Raw genomic sequence first — 17,847 nt, 5'->3', positions numbered from 1 at the left:
ATCACAGAACCACTTTTCTCATAACTTCCATTGTTTGTTTTATTGCTGTAACAATAATAGCTATCCATTATAGAGAGCCACAAGATAAAAAATGTAAAGTCGATCCGACAATCCAAAGATAGCCTACATTAACACTGCATTAACACATCGTTCTTTTATTATAGAACAATAAGAACAATAATAGTAATAGCCACATTTATAGAGTACTATGTGCCACACACTTACACTTTGCAAAACATTGAAACTTATTGCAAATATTAACTTACCTTTCCTAAACCTTCATTTATTGTTAATATCCTTTTTAAAAATATATTTTATTGATTTTTTTTTTTTTACAGAGAGGAAAGGAAAGGGATAGAGAGAGTCAGAAACATCGATGAGAGAGAAACATCGATCAGCTGCCTCCTGCACACTCCCTACTGGGTATGTGCCCGCAACCAAGGTACTACATGCCCTTGACCGGAATCAAACCTGGGACCCTTGAGTCCACAGGCCAATGCTCTATCCACTGAACCAAACTGGTTAGGGCTGAATATCCTGTTTTTGTGGGTTTTTTTTCAATCCTCACCTGAGGATATGTTTAGAGAGAGGAAGGGAGAGAGAGAAACATCTATGTGAGAAAGAAACGTCAATGGGTTGCCTCCTGCACAAGCCCAGCCAGGGATTGAACCCCCCAACTTAGGTATCTTCCCTGACCGGGACTCGAAGAACCCACAACCTTCTGGGGTATGGGATGACGCTCCAGCTACCTGAACCACCCGGCCAGGGCTGTGAACAACTTTTTATGTGATTAAATCTTCTTCTTCAAAACATTTAAAAGGACTATCAAATTCCATTGTATGGTAATAGTATAATTGATCGAATTGCCTATTGTTGGACATTTAGGTTGACTCTAATTTTTCAACATGGCTTTGAGATGGTTTCCCAAACCTTGAATTCCAGGTAAAAGAGTAATGAATAGCTTTTGAGGCTTCTGATACAAATTGCTAACTTGCTTTCTGTTGAGCGGAAACCTCACTCACCAGTAGAAGGAAAACAATTGAACCTTACCTCTATTTAGGTCACAAAGCATGTTTGGATCGGTTATTCCTTCACAACGGAGGTAGACAGAGCAGGCACTGTCATCCCATCTAAAATGCATGGACTCACTGGCTGGTGGGAGCTCACTGGGACCAGGCAGGCTCCGTGACAGCGCCTGCATAACATAGTTATTTTGTGCCTGGGCTCAGGCTGGAACTCATGTTTCCTGACTCCATGCTGTCTCTTGGATCCCATAAACGAGCACTTCTTTTAGGTTTAACAGCAGGCGTAGGCCTTCAGAATGCTTTGCTTCTCGGACATGAGCGTGTACAACGGACCATCTAGGCAGCTCATCACCCCACAGTCTAGTCAAGCCAAGAGATTACCTTGACCCCTGAAGGGAAAGTTATGGAAGGCTGGGTCACTGTGAAAAGGGTAGGCCTGTAAGCCGCTGTATTAGAAAAACAACTGCATACTTCAGTGCTTTAGAGCATGGTCTTTAAATTAAAAAGCGAATAAGCAAAAACAGCCCTAGGGTCTGGTTCCACCACATTCTAGGTGAATAACCATTAATCTTTATTTATTTATTTTTTTGGTTTTTTTTTTCTGAGAGTCTATTTTCTTGGTCATAATACATGGCTAGTAGAAGAGTATCTGCCTCTCAAGCTTGTTGTTGGAATCCACTGATATAATGATATAAAATCACTTAGCAGCATTAACAGGTAGTAATGAGACAATAAATGTAAGCACTGCTACTATTATTAAGTAAATGGATAGAGCCCTGCTTTATTAACAATAAGAGGTGAGAGCTAATGCTGGCTGGACTATACATGTCCTTGTAATTTTGCTTTGTTCTGTCTGTACAGTGGTAGAGAGAAGGGATAGGAACACATGATCTCTTCAGATTCCTTTTATTCTTATATGAGGAAACTCTGAGTCTCTCACAATCTAAGATTCCATTTACTGTTAAAGAGTTGGTAAGCGCTTGTCTCAAGATTCTGTGAAATTAAGATTCTGTAGTTCTGAGATCCTTTTTTCTGGGATTCCAAGATCCCATGACTCACTCAAAATTCCATTGAACTATTTCATTTGCATGGAATGAAATCTTCTAAGCCTGGCAGAAGCTTGCCTGACTAGCTCTTACTATTCTTATAGGTCTCTCCTTAAATAGCACTTCTTCAGAAATTCCTTCCTAATTCTTCTCCAGTGTTCTTTACCCACCCCTTCCCTTGTCTCTGCTGGAATCCTGCTTTTTCCCATCCTAGCACAATCCTTCTTGGTAATCAGAGATTGGTGTGATTTGGTTAATGCCTGTGTCTCCATTGCTTGGTAAAGTAGACTCTCAATAAATATTTGATGAATGATACATAAATGAATGCATGAATTCTATGAGTCAAAGATTCCATGAGTGTTTATTCCCAAAGTCTACTATTTCAGATACTCCCCACCCCCCACCACCTGAGGACCTGACACCTGGGAAGGGAGTGACCTGTGACCTTTCCAGTTCCATGATGTCGCCTGGCCTGTTTGTGCTCCGCCCCCTCTCTCCCCACACCTCCATTATTTGCCTGTTTGGGAGCTCTTGCTCCTGAATTAGAGAAAAGCCTGGACACCAACTCGTTCATTCATTCAGCAAATGCTTGGCTAGTGCCCACAAAGTGCCAGGCCCTGTGCTAAGGGATTGGGATAAAGGGTGAACAAAGCAGACCTAGTCCCAGCTTTCACGGAGCTCACACCCTAGAGAGCCAGATATGGGCATTCATGACGTAATCACAAACTTAAACCATGAACGTGCTGTGGGAGGGAGAAGAACAGGGTGCCGGAGAGCTTACAACAACACATGGTCTAGGCCTAGGCCACCACACGGCGTCCTCCAGGGCCTTGGACTGGTCTTCATGTCCACTAGCTGGACATTCTGCTTGTGAAACCTCTCCCTGGGGAGCAATCAGCAAGAACTTGGGTTCTAAGTGGTGACAGGCTGAGCTCCCAGTACCCTTGAAAGTACTACACACAGCCCTAACCGGTTTGGCTCAGTGGATAGAGCATTGGCCTGCATACTGAAAGATCCCAGGTTTGAATCCGGTCAAGGGCATGTACATCCCCAGTAAGGGTGGGGGTGGGGGTGCAAAAGGCAGCTGATAGACGGTAAGACAGACCTCACTGTAGGGCCCAAACCTCCCTCCGGGGCCCGAACCGCCTTCCCAAGACCCTGACTTACATCCGGGGCTCAGTCCTACATCCAGGTCCCAGACCGTCAGGCCAGGGCCAGAAGTCCATTCCGGGACCCGTACCTGGTACCCAATATCGAGTCCTTTATCTGGGTCCAGACATCCACAGTAGTCCAGACCACCATTCCGTGATCCAGAGGTTTAGTCCATGACCCAGACTTTCAACGGAAGCCCAGACCGCCCTCCAGTGCCCAGGCCTCTCTCCCATGACTCAAACTTAATCTGGGTATCAGACCTACATCCGGGTCTCTCACTGTCAGGGTGGGGCCCTGAAGTCCATCCTGGGGGCCGGACCTGGAACCCAGTATCTAGTTCTTAGTCTGGGTGCAGACATTCACAGTAGTCCAGACCACCATACCATGATCCAGAGGTTTAGACCGTGAACCAGTTTTCAGCCCAGGGCCCAGACTTCCCTCGGGGGCCCTCACTGCCCTCCTAGGACCCTGACCTACATCCAGAGCTTAGTCCTACATCCGGGTCTCTGTCTGTCAGGCTGGGGCCCAGAAGTCCATTCAGGGGCCCAGACCTCGAACACAGTATCTAGTCCTTTATCTGGGTCCAGACATTCACAGTAGTCCAGACCACCATACCATGATCCAGAGGTTTAGACCGTGAGTGAGACCTCCCTCCAGGGCCCACATCTCTCTCCAGGGCCGGAACCTCCCTCCCATGACCCAAACCTACATCCCATCATCAGACCTACATCTGGGTCCCAGACCCCAAACACAGAATCTATTCTTGTATCAGGGGGTCAGATCTTTATTCGTAGTCCAGACCACAAGTCCATAACCCAGATCCAGCCCACAGGCCAGACCTCCCTCCAGATACCAGACCTCCCTCCAAGGCCCTAACCACCTTCCCAGGGCTATGACATACATCCGGGTCCCAGACCTTCAGGCCAGGGCACAGAAGGCCATCCCAGGGCCCAGTCCTCTAACCCGGGGTCCAGACATCCACAGTAGTCTGGATCACCATTCCCTGACCCAGAGGTCCAGCCTCTGACCCAGACCTCCTCTCTGCCCCAGACCGCCGTCCAGTGCCAAGACCTCCCTCCCTGGACCTATACCTCCATCTGGGGCTCAGACTTACATCCCTGTTTCTGACCTTCATGCTGGGAGCGGGCCTAAGCAGCAGTCTGGCCTCCCTCTGCGGGAGGCGACCGGGTAGATCGGGGGAAGGCACCACCCCAGTACCCTGCTGCTTCTGCCTGCCCTCAGCCCTTGCTACTTAGCGCTGGCCCTACCCCTGACCACTGGTGGGTGGTGGGTGATCTGGGGCCAGGCCGGCTAGGGGAGGGGCTATGGGAGGTTGAGGCACAGCATATCGCACCCTGTCCAGCCTCTGAGGAGGCGAGGCGACCGGGCTGTGCTGCTGCCTCTGTGACTGCCTCTCCGGAAGGGGCAACACTGGGGCTGAGACTGAGCAGCCCCCTCTCCCGCTGCCTCTGCGGAAGGAGCCACAGCGCTGGACTGGCCCGGGCTGTGGCCTCTCCTGAGCTGCCGGCCCTCAGCCCTCGCAGACGCAGTGGCTTTGTCAGGAAGGACATCTGGAAGACGTCCGGTCCAATTAGCATGTTAGCCTTTTATTAGTATAGATTATTTACTTAAGTAAAGTTATTTTTTTAGAAATACCAGTCTTTAGAGCAAGGTTAACAAACCTCTGTGGCAGAGGCACAGGCAGTAAAGATTTGGGCTCTGTGGGCCCCATGTCACTGCCACTAATGCTCCATTCTGCTGTCGTGGGGCAAAAGCAGCCCAGACAGTACGCGTGAGCGTGAGTGTGGCCATGTTCCAATACAACTTTATTTTTGGACACTGAGATTTGAATTTCCTATAATTTTCATGTGTCACCATTTTTTTTTTTTTTTTACCATTTAAAAATATTAAAACCATTCTTAGCTCACAGGCTATGCAAAAGCCAGTGGCCAACAGATGTGGCCCAGGGACAGTCGCCAAGCCCTGCTTTAAGTCCAGTTCAAGCTCCACCTCCCATCAATCCATACTCACCTATGTTGTCCTCAAATCTTCCTGTCCTCTTCCTCCATGGCCCTCCCGTGACCTTCATGGCCCCTCCAGCTGCCTCCCAGCTCCGCCTGTCTGGCCTTGGGGACCCTCATCTCCTGGCGGCAGGACTGTTTTTTCCTGAGCAGGGCTCTGAATAGCTCCATTCACCTTGGCAAGGGGGAGCCCAGAGGAAGGAATTTTGTTTGGAGACTTCGATTTGCCTTTGAAATCAGGTCCTTTCCCCTCCCATTCCCAGGGGTCCCTTGCTACTACTTCCCCTGCTCACACCCCGCCAGCCCCAACAGTCTGTTCCTTGCAGCTTCTACAGCCACATTGGCTCCAGGTCGCTCACCATGGACCTCAGGACCCTCTGCTTCTTGTCCTGTTGCCTGTTCATCTGTGTCCTTTCAGGTATGGACCTCTCCTTCCTTCTCCGCCAATAACTTTGACTCCCCCAGGATGTCCTGAGACCCCTCCTGCCTCTTCCGTTCCCAGGAGTGCGCGTTCCAGCATGGGGCAGGGGAGTGAGACTGGAACCCTGGTGTCAGGAGGCTGAGCTCTAGGCTCAGCTCTCCACTCACTGTCTGTGCTACCTTGGCTGGGTCCTGCCACGTCTGGGAGCTCAGCTTCTTCATCTGAGCAGTGACAAGGATGGGCTGTGGGACCTTCCGGAGCCAACAGGCCTCTCTGATCTGAAAGTCAGGGGCTATCCGTTTAAGTCTAGTACTGACAGATTCATGGGTGGTTCTAGCGTGTGGAGCTCTGAAATCTGACGGGACAAATCCCGGCTCCTCCGCTCTCTCACTGGCAAGATTTCATAAAACAGTCTCTAAGACTCAGTTTATTCAGGAGTAAAGTGGGGATAACAGTAATCTTAAAATTATAGAGCGGTTTTGAGGATTAAATGACATAATGTATATAAACGTTTGGCCTGGAGCCTCGCTTGTAAATACTCAACAAGTGGTAGCAATGTTATTTTAACTTCAAAGACCCCTGATCAAACCTGGCCAATCCAAGATAATATAATTGTAAAAGTCGGAGTGATTGTTTCTAGGTTCTTCGACTCTAAGAGTCTATATTTTGCTCACAAACAGCAGCAGTTGGAGGGCTCCATCAGGGGCACAGCCTGAAAGATTCTAGCCCAGAACCTAATAGAAGACAGATCCTCAGGGGAGGCGGAGGCCCCAGGGAAACTCTTCCTCCATCTCGCCACTCCCAGCGTCCCCGGAAGAGTGGGACTGGAATAATCTCTGCAAGAGAAGAGCTGGGTTTGGCACAGGATTTGGAGAGATGCTGTCATCCCAGACCTCCTCTTCCAGATGCTGTCTGGCCACTGGCAATCTCCCCTCGTGGTGCTATCAGATGTTATGTAGGGAGTTTCAGATGGAAGGGAAGGGACAGGCATCCTCCTGGTAACCAAGGAGCAGGTTAGCAAAGGGTTGATGGTCGATATTGGAGGGTTATTTGAAGGAGGAGGAGTTGGGGGGTGAGGGGGGATTCTGGAGGTGAGATGATCTCAGACATTTAGAACAAGGGCACTGAGAAGGCTCCTTGAGAGTCATCTACTAGTAGACGAGGTTTTATAAAGCTATACCCTAAGGAAGCCATTCTGTTGACCCACTGCCTGCCTTGTGGTGGGAGAAAGAGGGCGGAAACAGTGGTTGAAAAGCTGGATGGGTGGGTTTCCAAACTCCACTCCCTTCTACCAGAACAACCCTATTATTATGCTTTATCATTGGCCTTTCTTTTCTTCAATATATATATATTGATTTTAGAGAGGAAGGGAGAGGGAGAGAGAGATACAAACATCAATGATGAGAGAGAATCATTGATCGGCTGTCTCCTGCACGCTCCCTAATGGAGATCGAGCCCACAACCGGTCATATGCTCTTGACTGGATTTGAATCCGCAGGCCGACACTCTATGCACTGAGCCAAACCAGCTAGGGCTATCACTGGCCTTTCAATATTCCAAGAGAGGGTTCTGCTATCTAGACTCTACCTACTGATTGGTTTGCTCTTAAACTTGAAAACCTCTGGTTTAGTCCAACCTCTTTGTTTTATAAATGCAAAAACGGAGACCTAGACATAGGAAGATGAATAATACAATGTGGTAGCATCAGATAGAATCCCTGGGCAAACCATGGGACCCTCGTTTCCTCATCTGCAGGCTTTGTGGGTGTTAGATAAGATAACGCACAGAGAGCACTCGGCACAGTGCCTAGGGGCCCAACAATTGGTTATGACCATTATCATCATCATCAGATGCTGGAATAGAACTTGACATCTTCCTGCAGTTTGCCTAAGTGACCTGTTGCCATGGCAAGCCCAGACGCTCCAAAGCTGTAGACATCGTGTGACGGCTCCCAGAGGGCCCCTCCCAACGTGGTCCCACAGCCCTCAGTCCTGGGATTTGTTTGCAGCCCCCTGTCGTCAGGGCTTGTGGTGGGCCCTGTCGGGTCTGCCAGGACAGCTCCAGCTCTGGGAGCCACCCAAACCCAGCCTTCAGCCAGATATATTCTGGTTTAATATATGTAATACAGGCATACCTTGGAGTTATTGCACAGACCACCATAAATAAAGCCAGTACAGCAATACATTGAGTGGTAATCTTCTTGCTGGTGAGGTTGTGAAGAAAACGCAACATCTGGGAAGCACAATAGAGTGAAGAGCCGTAAACGAGGTACCCGCTAGTCCTGTAAGGCCGGCGTTCTTGTTCTCATTTTCTAAATGGAGAAAGTGTGGCTCAGGGAAATCAAGTGACTTGGCCAAGGCCACACAGCTAGTTTGTAGCAGAACAAAGATGGAGAGCCCAGACCACTGGCTCTGAAGTCCGTGTTCCATGAGGCGGCTCAGGCTCGCCACCCTTCTCTGGAGAGGCCTAGGCACGGCCTCCGAGAACCTTCACGTTGAGATGCCAGACTTCAGTGTTCTCGGCCACCTCGTTCACACGTTGAGCCCAGCTGTTCTCTCTGAGGCTTTGTTTCTCAGCCTGTAAAAAGGAGTAAGATGCTCCCTGGGTGGCCTTTGGGGCCTATGGCTAAGATTAAACCAGGACGTGTGTGTGTGTGTGTGTGTGTGTGTGTGTGTGTGTAGAGGGTGGGGGAGGAATTCTCTGTGAACTGTTGTTAAGTGCTCTTCCCAGGTAAGGGACTCAGAATAAAGCTCCCCCAAACTACCAGAACTTCTTAAAATTATTGAAACACCCTTTCCTTCTGGGCATGGCTTCCAGGATAGATGTCCCCATTAGGGACATCAGGGAGACCTTTTACCTTGTTGTGAAATGATTAGAAAAATTATATTTTGGTCTTTGCCTCCAGTGCTGGGCACAGAACTCCTAAAACCCCTGCAGTTTTCTCAGTGATAAGAGCATAAGAGCGTCTTTTGTTCTAATACCTGGTCTTTGACCCGCCTCAATTCCTGAATCAGAGTTCCTGATTCTCCTGGAATTTCCTGGGTGATAGGAGGGTCTTTTGTCCTAATGAGTTGACTCTTGGAGGGCTGCTGGATAGCTTCAGGATGGGGCAGGCCACCAGAGACACCAAAGAACCTTGGAACGGTCAGTCCCACCCCCACCCTGTGGGAAGCAGAGAGGGATGGAGATTGAGTTAATGATGGATGGCGCCTGTGTGGGGAAGTCTCCAGAAATATCCCAAGAGGATGATGGGTGGGAGAACTTCTGGGCTGCTGAGCAGGTGGAGGGGCTGGGAGCGTGTGCACCTGAAGAGGCCACGGTAGCCCTGTGCTCCTCCCACATAGCTGGCCTTGTGCGTTTCCCCCATCTGCGTGGTTATATGTATCCTTTTATCATTTCTTTTTATAATCAACTGGAAAACGTGTTTGCCTGAGTCCTATGAGTCATTCTAGCAAATCGAACCCCAGAAGAGGAGTGTGGGACCCCCTATTTATAGCCTGTCAGTCAGAAGCACAGGTGACAACATGGGACTTGAGACTGAGCTCTGAAGTGGGAGGGGAGGGCCAGGCTTGTGGGACTGAGGCCTTAACATGCGGGGTCCTCTTTGCGTAGATAGTGTCCAAATTGATTTAAGCTGTAGGACACCAGTGTGTCGCAGAGAATAATATGTACTTTGCAGTCATTAAGAGAATGAAAGAAGAAAATGTATATAGCCCTAACTGGTTTGGCTCAGTGGATAGAGCGTTGGCCTGTGGACTGAAGGGTTCCAGGTTCGATTCTGGTCAAGGGCATGTACCTTGGTTGCGTGCACATCCCCAGTAGGGGGTGTGCAGGAAGCAGCTGATCGATGTTTCTCTATCATCGATGTTTCTAACTCTCTATCCCTCTCCTTTTCTCTCTGTAAAAAGAGAAAAACAATAAAATATATTTTTAAAAAAATGTATATAAAGGGGCTAGTACTGTTCCAGAAACGCTGTAGACTCTATCAAAGGCAGCTACTGGTATTATTAAATACTGAACTCCCTATCACTAGACAGATGAAAGTGCAGATTAAGCGACCTCTTTTGGAGCATGCTTAAGAAGGCGTTCAAATATTGGTGGCAAGTTGGAAAAGAAAATGTGTTAAGTTCCCTTGCATAGCTCACCAGCAGTTTCACTTCTAAAAAAATTCATTCTCAAGAAGCAATCTGAGTAAACGTGTATGTATAAGATGATTACTGCAGAATTGCTTATTTTGGATAAGAATGTAAAAACCCAAATACCCAACAATGAAAAAATAAATCATGAAATCCCTACCGTGAAATCACATACAAGTCATTAAAAATGTTGGTGTACAGCCCTGGCTGGTGTGGCTCAGTGATTTGGGTGCCATCCCATGCATTGAAAGTTGCTGATTCAATTCTCAGTTAGGCACATGCCCAGGTTTCAGGCTCGATCTCTGGGAGGGGGTGTGCAGGAGGCAGCCGATAGATGTTGGTCTCACATGGATGTTTCTCTCTCTCACTCTCATAAAATCAATAAAATTTTTTTTTAAAATGTTGGTTTGCCATGGAATAGTAATCAAAACATATCACTAAGTGAGAATTCAGATTAAAGATATGTATTATATTATTCCATTTTATCTTTAACAAAGTAGTTGTTTAAAATACTTGCATTCAAAAAAATAATAATAATAAAATAAAATACTTGCATTCAAATAGCCTTGGGGAAACGTGCTTCAAATATTCATGGTGCTTTTCTCTGGATGGTAAATTTGGGGGCAAATTTAATATTTTTCTTGGTTTGTCTGTATTTTATATTTTTCCCCTAAAGAGGGACAATGACTTGTGTAGAAGGTCCTAACAGAACTCTGAGATCAGTCAACTCCTGGGGTGAGGAAAGGACAGAACTGGAGGCGAATGGTGAAGGCCGGTGACCCCAGACCCACCCTGTCTTCCTGCAGCTGAAACCCAGGAGCGTGGCAGAGCTCCAAAGGCTCAGAACAAGAAGGGCGGCAAAGCAGCCAGCCCTGAGGGGGTGAGCCTCCCAGGAGCCTCCGGCAGGAGAAAACCCAAGTCAGAGCGGAGACAGCAGCCCCTGCAGAAGAAGACTCCTGTGGAGGCTGCAGCTCCCAGCGCCCCGGCCCCCTCCATCCTGACCCGGGTGTTGGGGAGGGGCCACTTCCAGAAGGTGGGGGACTCTCTGAGCCTGCGGGCTGGGGAGCCCCTGGAGCTGCGCTGCCGGGGAAAGGTGGTCCACTGGAGGGTGCCTGAGTACCTGGAAGAGGAGGGTGAGGGCCGCCTCAGGTATGGGGAGGAGGAACACCTGCCACAGCCTGCATGGGTCCAGGGTGGCTCGGAGGAAGCTGGGCAGCGGTTTATAAGCACTTACACCGTTTTCATAGGGATTAAGATGGACCCTCCCTGGGCATCCCATTCTGTACAACTGCAGGCACCTAAAGGAAACAGTAAGATGGGCTCGCAAGACCCATCAGAGGCAGAGTGGCTTCACAGAATGGACACGTGGCTTCCCACAATCCTGGGAAGTCAGTTCTGGGGGCAGCAAATAGTGTCCGTAGGGAGGAAGGTGGCAGAGGCAAAGCAAAGGAGGCCGACAACCCAGCTGGCGGCCACCCTTCTGTCAGGGGCACCGCCTCCGGAAGCCAGAACGAGAGACAAAGTTGGCCCCACCAGCACTGCCCACTCCATTCCAGAAGAAAACCAGGCGGAGGCTGGGATATAGAACTGGGTTCAGAAGGTTTGCCTACTGTTTCTCAGTTTAGTTTCTTAACATGAGATCTCCGGGGACTCTGCCTCCTTTAGCAGGTGGAGGCGCTTGGAGGGCAATTGCTGCCCTGAACCAAGGGCCAGCGGAAAGCCGGGGAGCGCAGAGGTGTTTGGGGATCCCGCTTGCCCTGTGTGGGCATGGTCAGCGGGGATAGACGTCCCAATGAGAAGTTGCGTGTGGGATAGGCGAGCCAATCAGAAACGGTGGGTGGGGCCAATACAAACCCGGCCAGCTCCATTGGGGAAGGGGAGCTGGGTGGTGGAGCGATGGAAGTTGGGGAGGAGGACTGTCAACCAACCCAATGCTGCCACTCAGTGTCCCAAGCCACCCCCATCTCCTGCCCCCACCGACGGTCTTTCAGAACCAAGCACTTCAGCCAGCACAGCCGGTTACAGCTGGTGAACTCCACGGGCGCGGACACCGGGGAGTACAGCTGCTGGGCTCGAGACTGCCAGGATGCCGCCTGCACCGAGGGCGAGGACCGCCAGGGGAAGACCTTCATCTTCTTCACAGGTGCCCTGGAGCAGCGTCTCCAAGCACCGCGGTCCCAGAAAACCCTCCAAACCTAACTGTCTAAGTCTTTCCCCTTGGTCCCACCTGTTCAGCGAGGGAATTGCGCGAGTAGTCTCCAAGATCCTACCTGTGACGATCTGGGGTTCCATGGCTAGTTCCAAGGAGAACTGAGGAGCCCTACTTTGTCCCACCAAGGAAACAGATGACGCCCCTAGAATCCGCTGAGTTTCCCTTACTCAAATCCAACCGTAGCAGTAATGATTACCCAACCCAGAGGTCCTTGACCCTGACTCGGTGTCACTCAGAAACACCTTAAAAAACACAGGTTTCTGGGCGCCATGCCCATTAAGGCTGGATGAAGCCTGGAGCCCTGGAATGCCAACACTGGGAAGATTTGGGAACCAGCAGTCAGTGCTCCCCAAGTCTGGTTGCCCACTAGGGTCACCTGTGGAACTTTAAACCACATGATTCTCTCCCCCGCCCCCAGCAAGGTGCTGATTTACTTGGTCTGGGGGTGGTGCCCAGGACTTGGTTATTTTAAAATCACTTCAGGTGATTCTGATGTCCAGCCAAAGTTAACCATTGCATTTGCCTCACCCTAGAGCAGTTTCATCCAATACAGATGCCACTAAATCAATGTGGCTATTTAAATCTAAATTAATGAACATGAAATAAAGTTTAAAGTTCAGCTCCTCAGTTGCACGAGCTACATTTGAAATGCCCGTGGCCAGTGGTGACATAGGACAGCACGGATACAGAACATTTCCATCCTGACGGAAAGTTCTATTGGACAGCACTGCTCTAGAAAGCTGGTCCCCAGGTAATTCCTACTCATTGCACCATTGTGCACCCAAGAATCTGGCCTGAGGCTATGTTGCTAAAGGTACCTTGAAAGAGTTTGATGAATGTGTGCCTCTCGCAGGCCCAAGTGCCTCATATCCAGTATCCCATTTGCTTCTTATCAGCTCTGCAAAGTAGGCCATAATCGCTCCTACTTGACATGTAAGAAGAACCAAGGCTCAGAGGAAGAACGTGATTTGCTTAAGATCCCACAGTGAGAGGGTGGCAGGGCTGGGAATCCAACCAGAAACCTCAACTTCAAGTTCAGGACCCTTAGAGACCAAGCCATCTAAACCCCACATTGAACAAATGAAAACACTAAAGACCAGAGAGGGATTTAAGATGCACAGCCAGCTAATGACAAAAGCTTGAACCAGCAGGCTGGTCTTCAGCTCCCAGTCCAGAACATCTTACCAGTGAGGAAAGAACATGGAGAATAGAGAAGGGCAGGGAAAGTGGGATTTCAAATCCTCTCAAGAGACTTATGCTCCTGAGTGACGGTAGAGCATCAGGAAACAATACATCTGTCCTAAGCTCATTCTTCTCTCTCCCTCCTTCCTTCCCAGACCCAGAAGAACTCTTTGTCCCCACAGAGAATTATTATGAGGTGGTACAGTTACGCAGTCATCAACCAGCCCTGCTTCCCTGCCAGGTGACCAACCCCCTGGCCCAGGTGACGCTGCATCGAGAGTTCCCCCCAGAGGAGGTCCCAGTGGATGGGACCGACATCTCCTTTGATGTGAAGAAGGGTTTCACCATCCACCGGCCCCGAGCTTCCTTGGCTGGCTCCCTCTTCTGCTTGGCCAGCCTACGAGGCATGAGACAAATCTCTACCAAGTACATGCTGATCTACATCAACTGTGCGTGAGCCTAGGTCTCTGGGTGGGCAGGGCAGAGCAGGGCATGGCAGGGGAGGATATGGGAGGGATGCCTCCTTTGGGAACCTCAGGTTTGGAATCTGTGGATTAGCTCTAAACCACCAACCACCTTTTCACAACACTCTGTGTATTCAACCATCTTGTCCAGAAATAGCCAGGCAATCAGCTAAAGGCTGCATCCGTTCAGCCTTTCTGTCCACCCACTTATTCTTAATCAAGTCACATTATTCCATTTATCCATCCTCCCTTCAATCAACCATTCCATTCACCCATTGTCCATCAGATTAACTGTTCCATCATCTACTCATCCTCTATCAATTCATTACAGCCTTCACACATCCTCTATCAACTCAACCACCTCAACCATTCATCCTCTATCAATTTAACCATTTCACCCATCCATTCAATCATTGCAACAATCAATTCAACATGTTTGTCCCCATTTCTCCCATCTTCTCCATGGCAGACCCATCATCGTCCCCCAAACCCACCATCCAAGCTTCAACAACATCGGTCCTTCTGGGAGAGAACTTCAGTGTGACCTGCACGGTTCTGAGTGAGCCAGCGATTGCTGTGGACTTCCGTTGGGAATATCCGGGGCAGAAGGTAAGCAGAGGATGAAAATATGTGTGTATGTGATGGTGGTGGTGTGTTGGGGCAGGAGTGTGGGAGTGAAGGGTTAGGATGAGGGCCAGGAACGATCACAGCAGAGTGGAACCCCTGCTTGACTAGGAATCTGATGAACAGGGATCCCAGTCCCAACTCTGACACTACTAATTTGAGTGACCTTGGGCAAGTCACTTCCCTTTTCTGGGCCTCAGTGTCCTCATCTGTCAAATAGAGCTACTTCTCAGATTAATGTATAAAAATGTATAATGTGCTCCTTTGTTAATTTATCCAACAATAATTATTGAGCACCCACCACAAGCCAGACACTGTACTGGGTACTGTAACTATGATGATGAGCCAATAAGAGAGGGCTTCTGCTCTCTGCGAGCTCACAGTTTAAACGGGAAGGGGCTGTGAACAAACGTCATCATCTGGAGAACAGTAGGAGCTACATCAAGGATGAAATGGGAAGGTGACCAGGCGTATTTAAGATAGAGCGGTCAGGATGTCTTCTCTGAGGTGACATTTAAGCTGAGGCCCAACCAGCCCAAATCACTTAAAAATGGGAGTCGAGCAGTGTCTTGCTTCTGTCTGTTTTGTATACTTTTGTGTTTTTGTTTCTGATAGAGGGGCTCCTTTCAACATTTCTTTGCCTGGGAAAGCTTTAATTTCTCCTTCATATCTAAAGGATAAAATCCTTGGCTGATGGTTCCCATCTTTCACTATTTTCAATATTTCCTTCCTTTCCCTCCTGTCTTGTAATGCTTCTCTTGATAAAATTGGATGATAATCAAATGGGGTTTCCATTGTAGGTTATAGTCTTACTAGAGGCCTGATGCACAAAATTCGTGCAAGAGTATGCCTTCCTTCCCCCAGCTGCTGGCACCGGCTTCCTTCTGACACCCGGGACCCAGGCTTCCCTCACAGCCCCGGCTTCATCCAAAAGGACGTCTGGTCTAATTAGCATATTACGATTTCATTATTATAGTTTCCCTGGCTGCCTTTTGTCACTAATTTTTGACAGCTTAAATATAGGATGTCTTAGAGAAGATCTTTTTGTGTTGGTATAATTATATGTTCAATTAGCTCCCTCAATTTTAAATTCTAGTTCTTTCCATAGGTTGGGAAGTTCTCATCAATTATTTCATTGAACAGGCTTCCTTTCTTCTATTACACGTATTATCCCTAGGTTGCTCTTCCTAATGTGATCAGTTCTTGTAGGGTGCTTTCATTAAAAAAAAACAAAAACCCTCTCTTCTTCCTCCTGGGTTATTCCTAGATTCTATCTTCACGCTTACTAATTCTCTCTTCCATCTGGTCTGCTCTATTTCCAATGCTCTCTAATACATTCCTCATCTCATTTATTTACTCAACTCCAGAATTTCTGTTTGGTTCTTTTTTGTAGTTTCAATCTATTTGGTAAAGTACTCCTTTTTATTAATTTTATTCCTGAGCTCATACAACTGCCTTTCTGAGTTTTCTTGTACACCATCGAGTTTCCTTGTCACTACAATCTTGAATTCTGTCATTTAAGTCACAGTCTTCCATGACTTTGAATTTGGAGACTTTTCATTTTCTTTCTGTGCATGTTACCTTGGTTGTTCATGGTGTTTGATGGATTGCTTCTCTGTCTGCACATCTGAGGCGGTGAACGCTTGTTTAGATACTGTTCTGCTCTCACTTCAGCACGTAATAGGTAGGTACTTTCTTTTGTTTCCCAGTAGATGGTGGTATAGCACAAGTTTTTGTGTTCTCTTACCTGCACCATTAGCACCTCTGGGCTAGTGGTGGAGTAGCATCATTAAGGTTGAGGAAAACGCTGCAAACCCACTGGGATTCCCCTCTGTGACCAGTTCGCCTCCGTTACATGACATGACCATTGTGGTGGGGGGATGTGGTGGGTGGTGGAGAAAGGCTTTCATGAGCTCCCAGAGCCACTCCCCTCCCCCCCACCTCCCCCCAAACACACACACTAGTGGCCACTGACCCTGCTGTGGTTTTGGAGGCTTCTCACGGCCTCTACTAGGCTCTGCTGAGATGAGTGGGGCAGAAAGGCAAGTTCATGATCTCACATCTGCCCCTCTTACACTCCAGGCCCTACTGTGAGGGCTGCAGCTCCACTTTTTCACCAGGACCTTGCTTGCTGGAGTTGCAGTAGGCAGCAAACCACATCTGTTGCCACCATCCCTGTCCTTCCCTGTTCCCTCTCCCCTTCTCATTCCAATGCACCCACCTTCAGATGCCCCAATGCGTGGATCTTTCAGGCTGTTTGTGTGTTGAGCTAGGGATCCTCTGAGTTACACATATCCAACTTGTTGTAAATTCAAGGGGAGAAACAAAGGAGTCTTGTCACTCTGCCATGATGGAGATGTCACTTTAGGAACATTTAAAAGGGCTTCCTGGAAGAGCTGGGATTTGACTTGGAGGGAGGGCTGGACCCAGAAAAAAATGTGATGAAGGTGAGTGAGCCCTGTCCCCAGAGGTTTTAGGACATAGATATAGTGTGTGTAGGGGGGGTGGGGTGGAAGGGAGGGGCGGGGCGGGGTGTCATTCTCCCACTTGTCAAAAGTGCAAGCTGAGACCCAATAAGAGAAAAAGGACATGCAGATGGTTGGGAGACCATGGTTTCCCTCTGCCAGCATCTCCCCAAACATTTTCTCCTTGAAAAGGAGTGTTCTTAGGAGAACACTGCCTCTTATAACCATCACCCACTTTGGAGATTCAAAACCCACCTGCACACATGACAGACACAGTGGTCTGCATCTCCCCAGTTTAACTTGGCTTGACTCAGTGTTTCCCAGGCAATTTTGATAATGAGTCCCCACTTCCCCTCTTCGGGGAGGGAGTAGCCATTGACATCCCTGCAGAACCAGAGAGCTGCCCACCCACCCAGAGAGGTGCTGCTCCGCCTGTTACCTCCTGAGTATCCGTGAGGGGGGAGGAGGCCCTAGCTGCACTCCAGGGACTTGACAAGCTTCACATTTTCCACAAAGAACCTGGCCTTTCGGGGGCTCTGACACTGAGCTGTGGTCTTGGGCAAGTCACTACCCCTTCCCCAGAAGGATATGTGATACCTCTTACCTGCTGGGGCCTGAGTGAGAGATGGCACTGGGAGAAACTGACAGATGGTTATCTCTTTCCTACAGATGGGCCGACCCCCCTACGTCAGTGAGCGGGCTGACGTGGTCCACAGGGAGGGCCAGGCTCAGCAGGAGGCAGGGAGCACCCTGTATGTGGAAGAGGCCCGGGCTGGGGACGCTGGCGTCTACACCTGCCGGGCCACCAACCTTCAGGGCACTGGGATGGCCACCACCCGTGTCCATGTGACCCGGAGCCCTCCAGTCTCCCCTGCCCCTTCCTAGTCCCTCCCTGACTGCAGGCATCTGCGTATGAGCAGTGGGCAGAAGCAGGGGTAGGTAATTGTGTGAACTTCAGTGTTTTTTATGCCAAGGAGGTGCCCCCCCTTGGGAAGAAAGAACCTTGGCCTTCACCCCTTACACTCTCCCATCTCTACTTTCACCCCTCACTTCACGCTCACTGCCTCATGCCCTGCCCTGACCTGCTCTGAAAGCCAGC

The 17,847-nt window shown here is 49.1% G+C and overlaps 1 protein-coding gene across 1 annotated transcript; it reads left to right on the top strand.

The window, feature by feature from the left end:
* The first annotated feature begins 3,839 nt into the window (after window positions 1-3,839).
* Window positions 3,840-17,633, top strand: LOC118657865 (platelet-derived growth factor receptor-like protein). Its single transcript, XM_036312546.1, has 7 exons — window positions 3,840-3,859; window positions 5,571-5,662; window positions 10,608-10,950; window positions 11,793-11,944; window positions 13,351-13,644; window positions 14,129-14,268; window positions 17,418-17,633. The coding sequence occupies exons 1-7, from the start codon at window positions 3,840-3,842 to the stop codon at window positions 17,631-17,633; spliced, it is 1,257 nt and encodes a 418-aa protein (XP_036168439.1).
* Window positions 17,634-17,847: the final 214 nt, after the last annotated feature.

The sequence above is a fragment of the Myotis myotis genome, unplaced genomic scaffold (assembly GCF_014108235.1).
Source record: "Myotis myotis isolate mMyoMyo1 unplaced genomic scaffold, mMyoMyo1.p scaffold_m19_p_6, whole genome shotgun sequence".
Classification (NCBI taxonomy): domain Eukaryota; kingdom Metazoa; phylum Chordata; class Mammalia; order Chiroptera; family Vespertilionidae; genus Myotis; species Myotis myotis.
The sequence above is the reverse complement of the archived record's forward strand: the minus strand, read 5'-3'. Positions and strand labels throughout refer to the sequence as shown.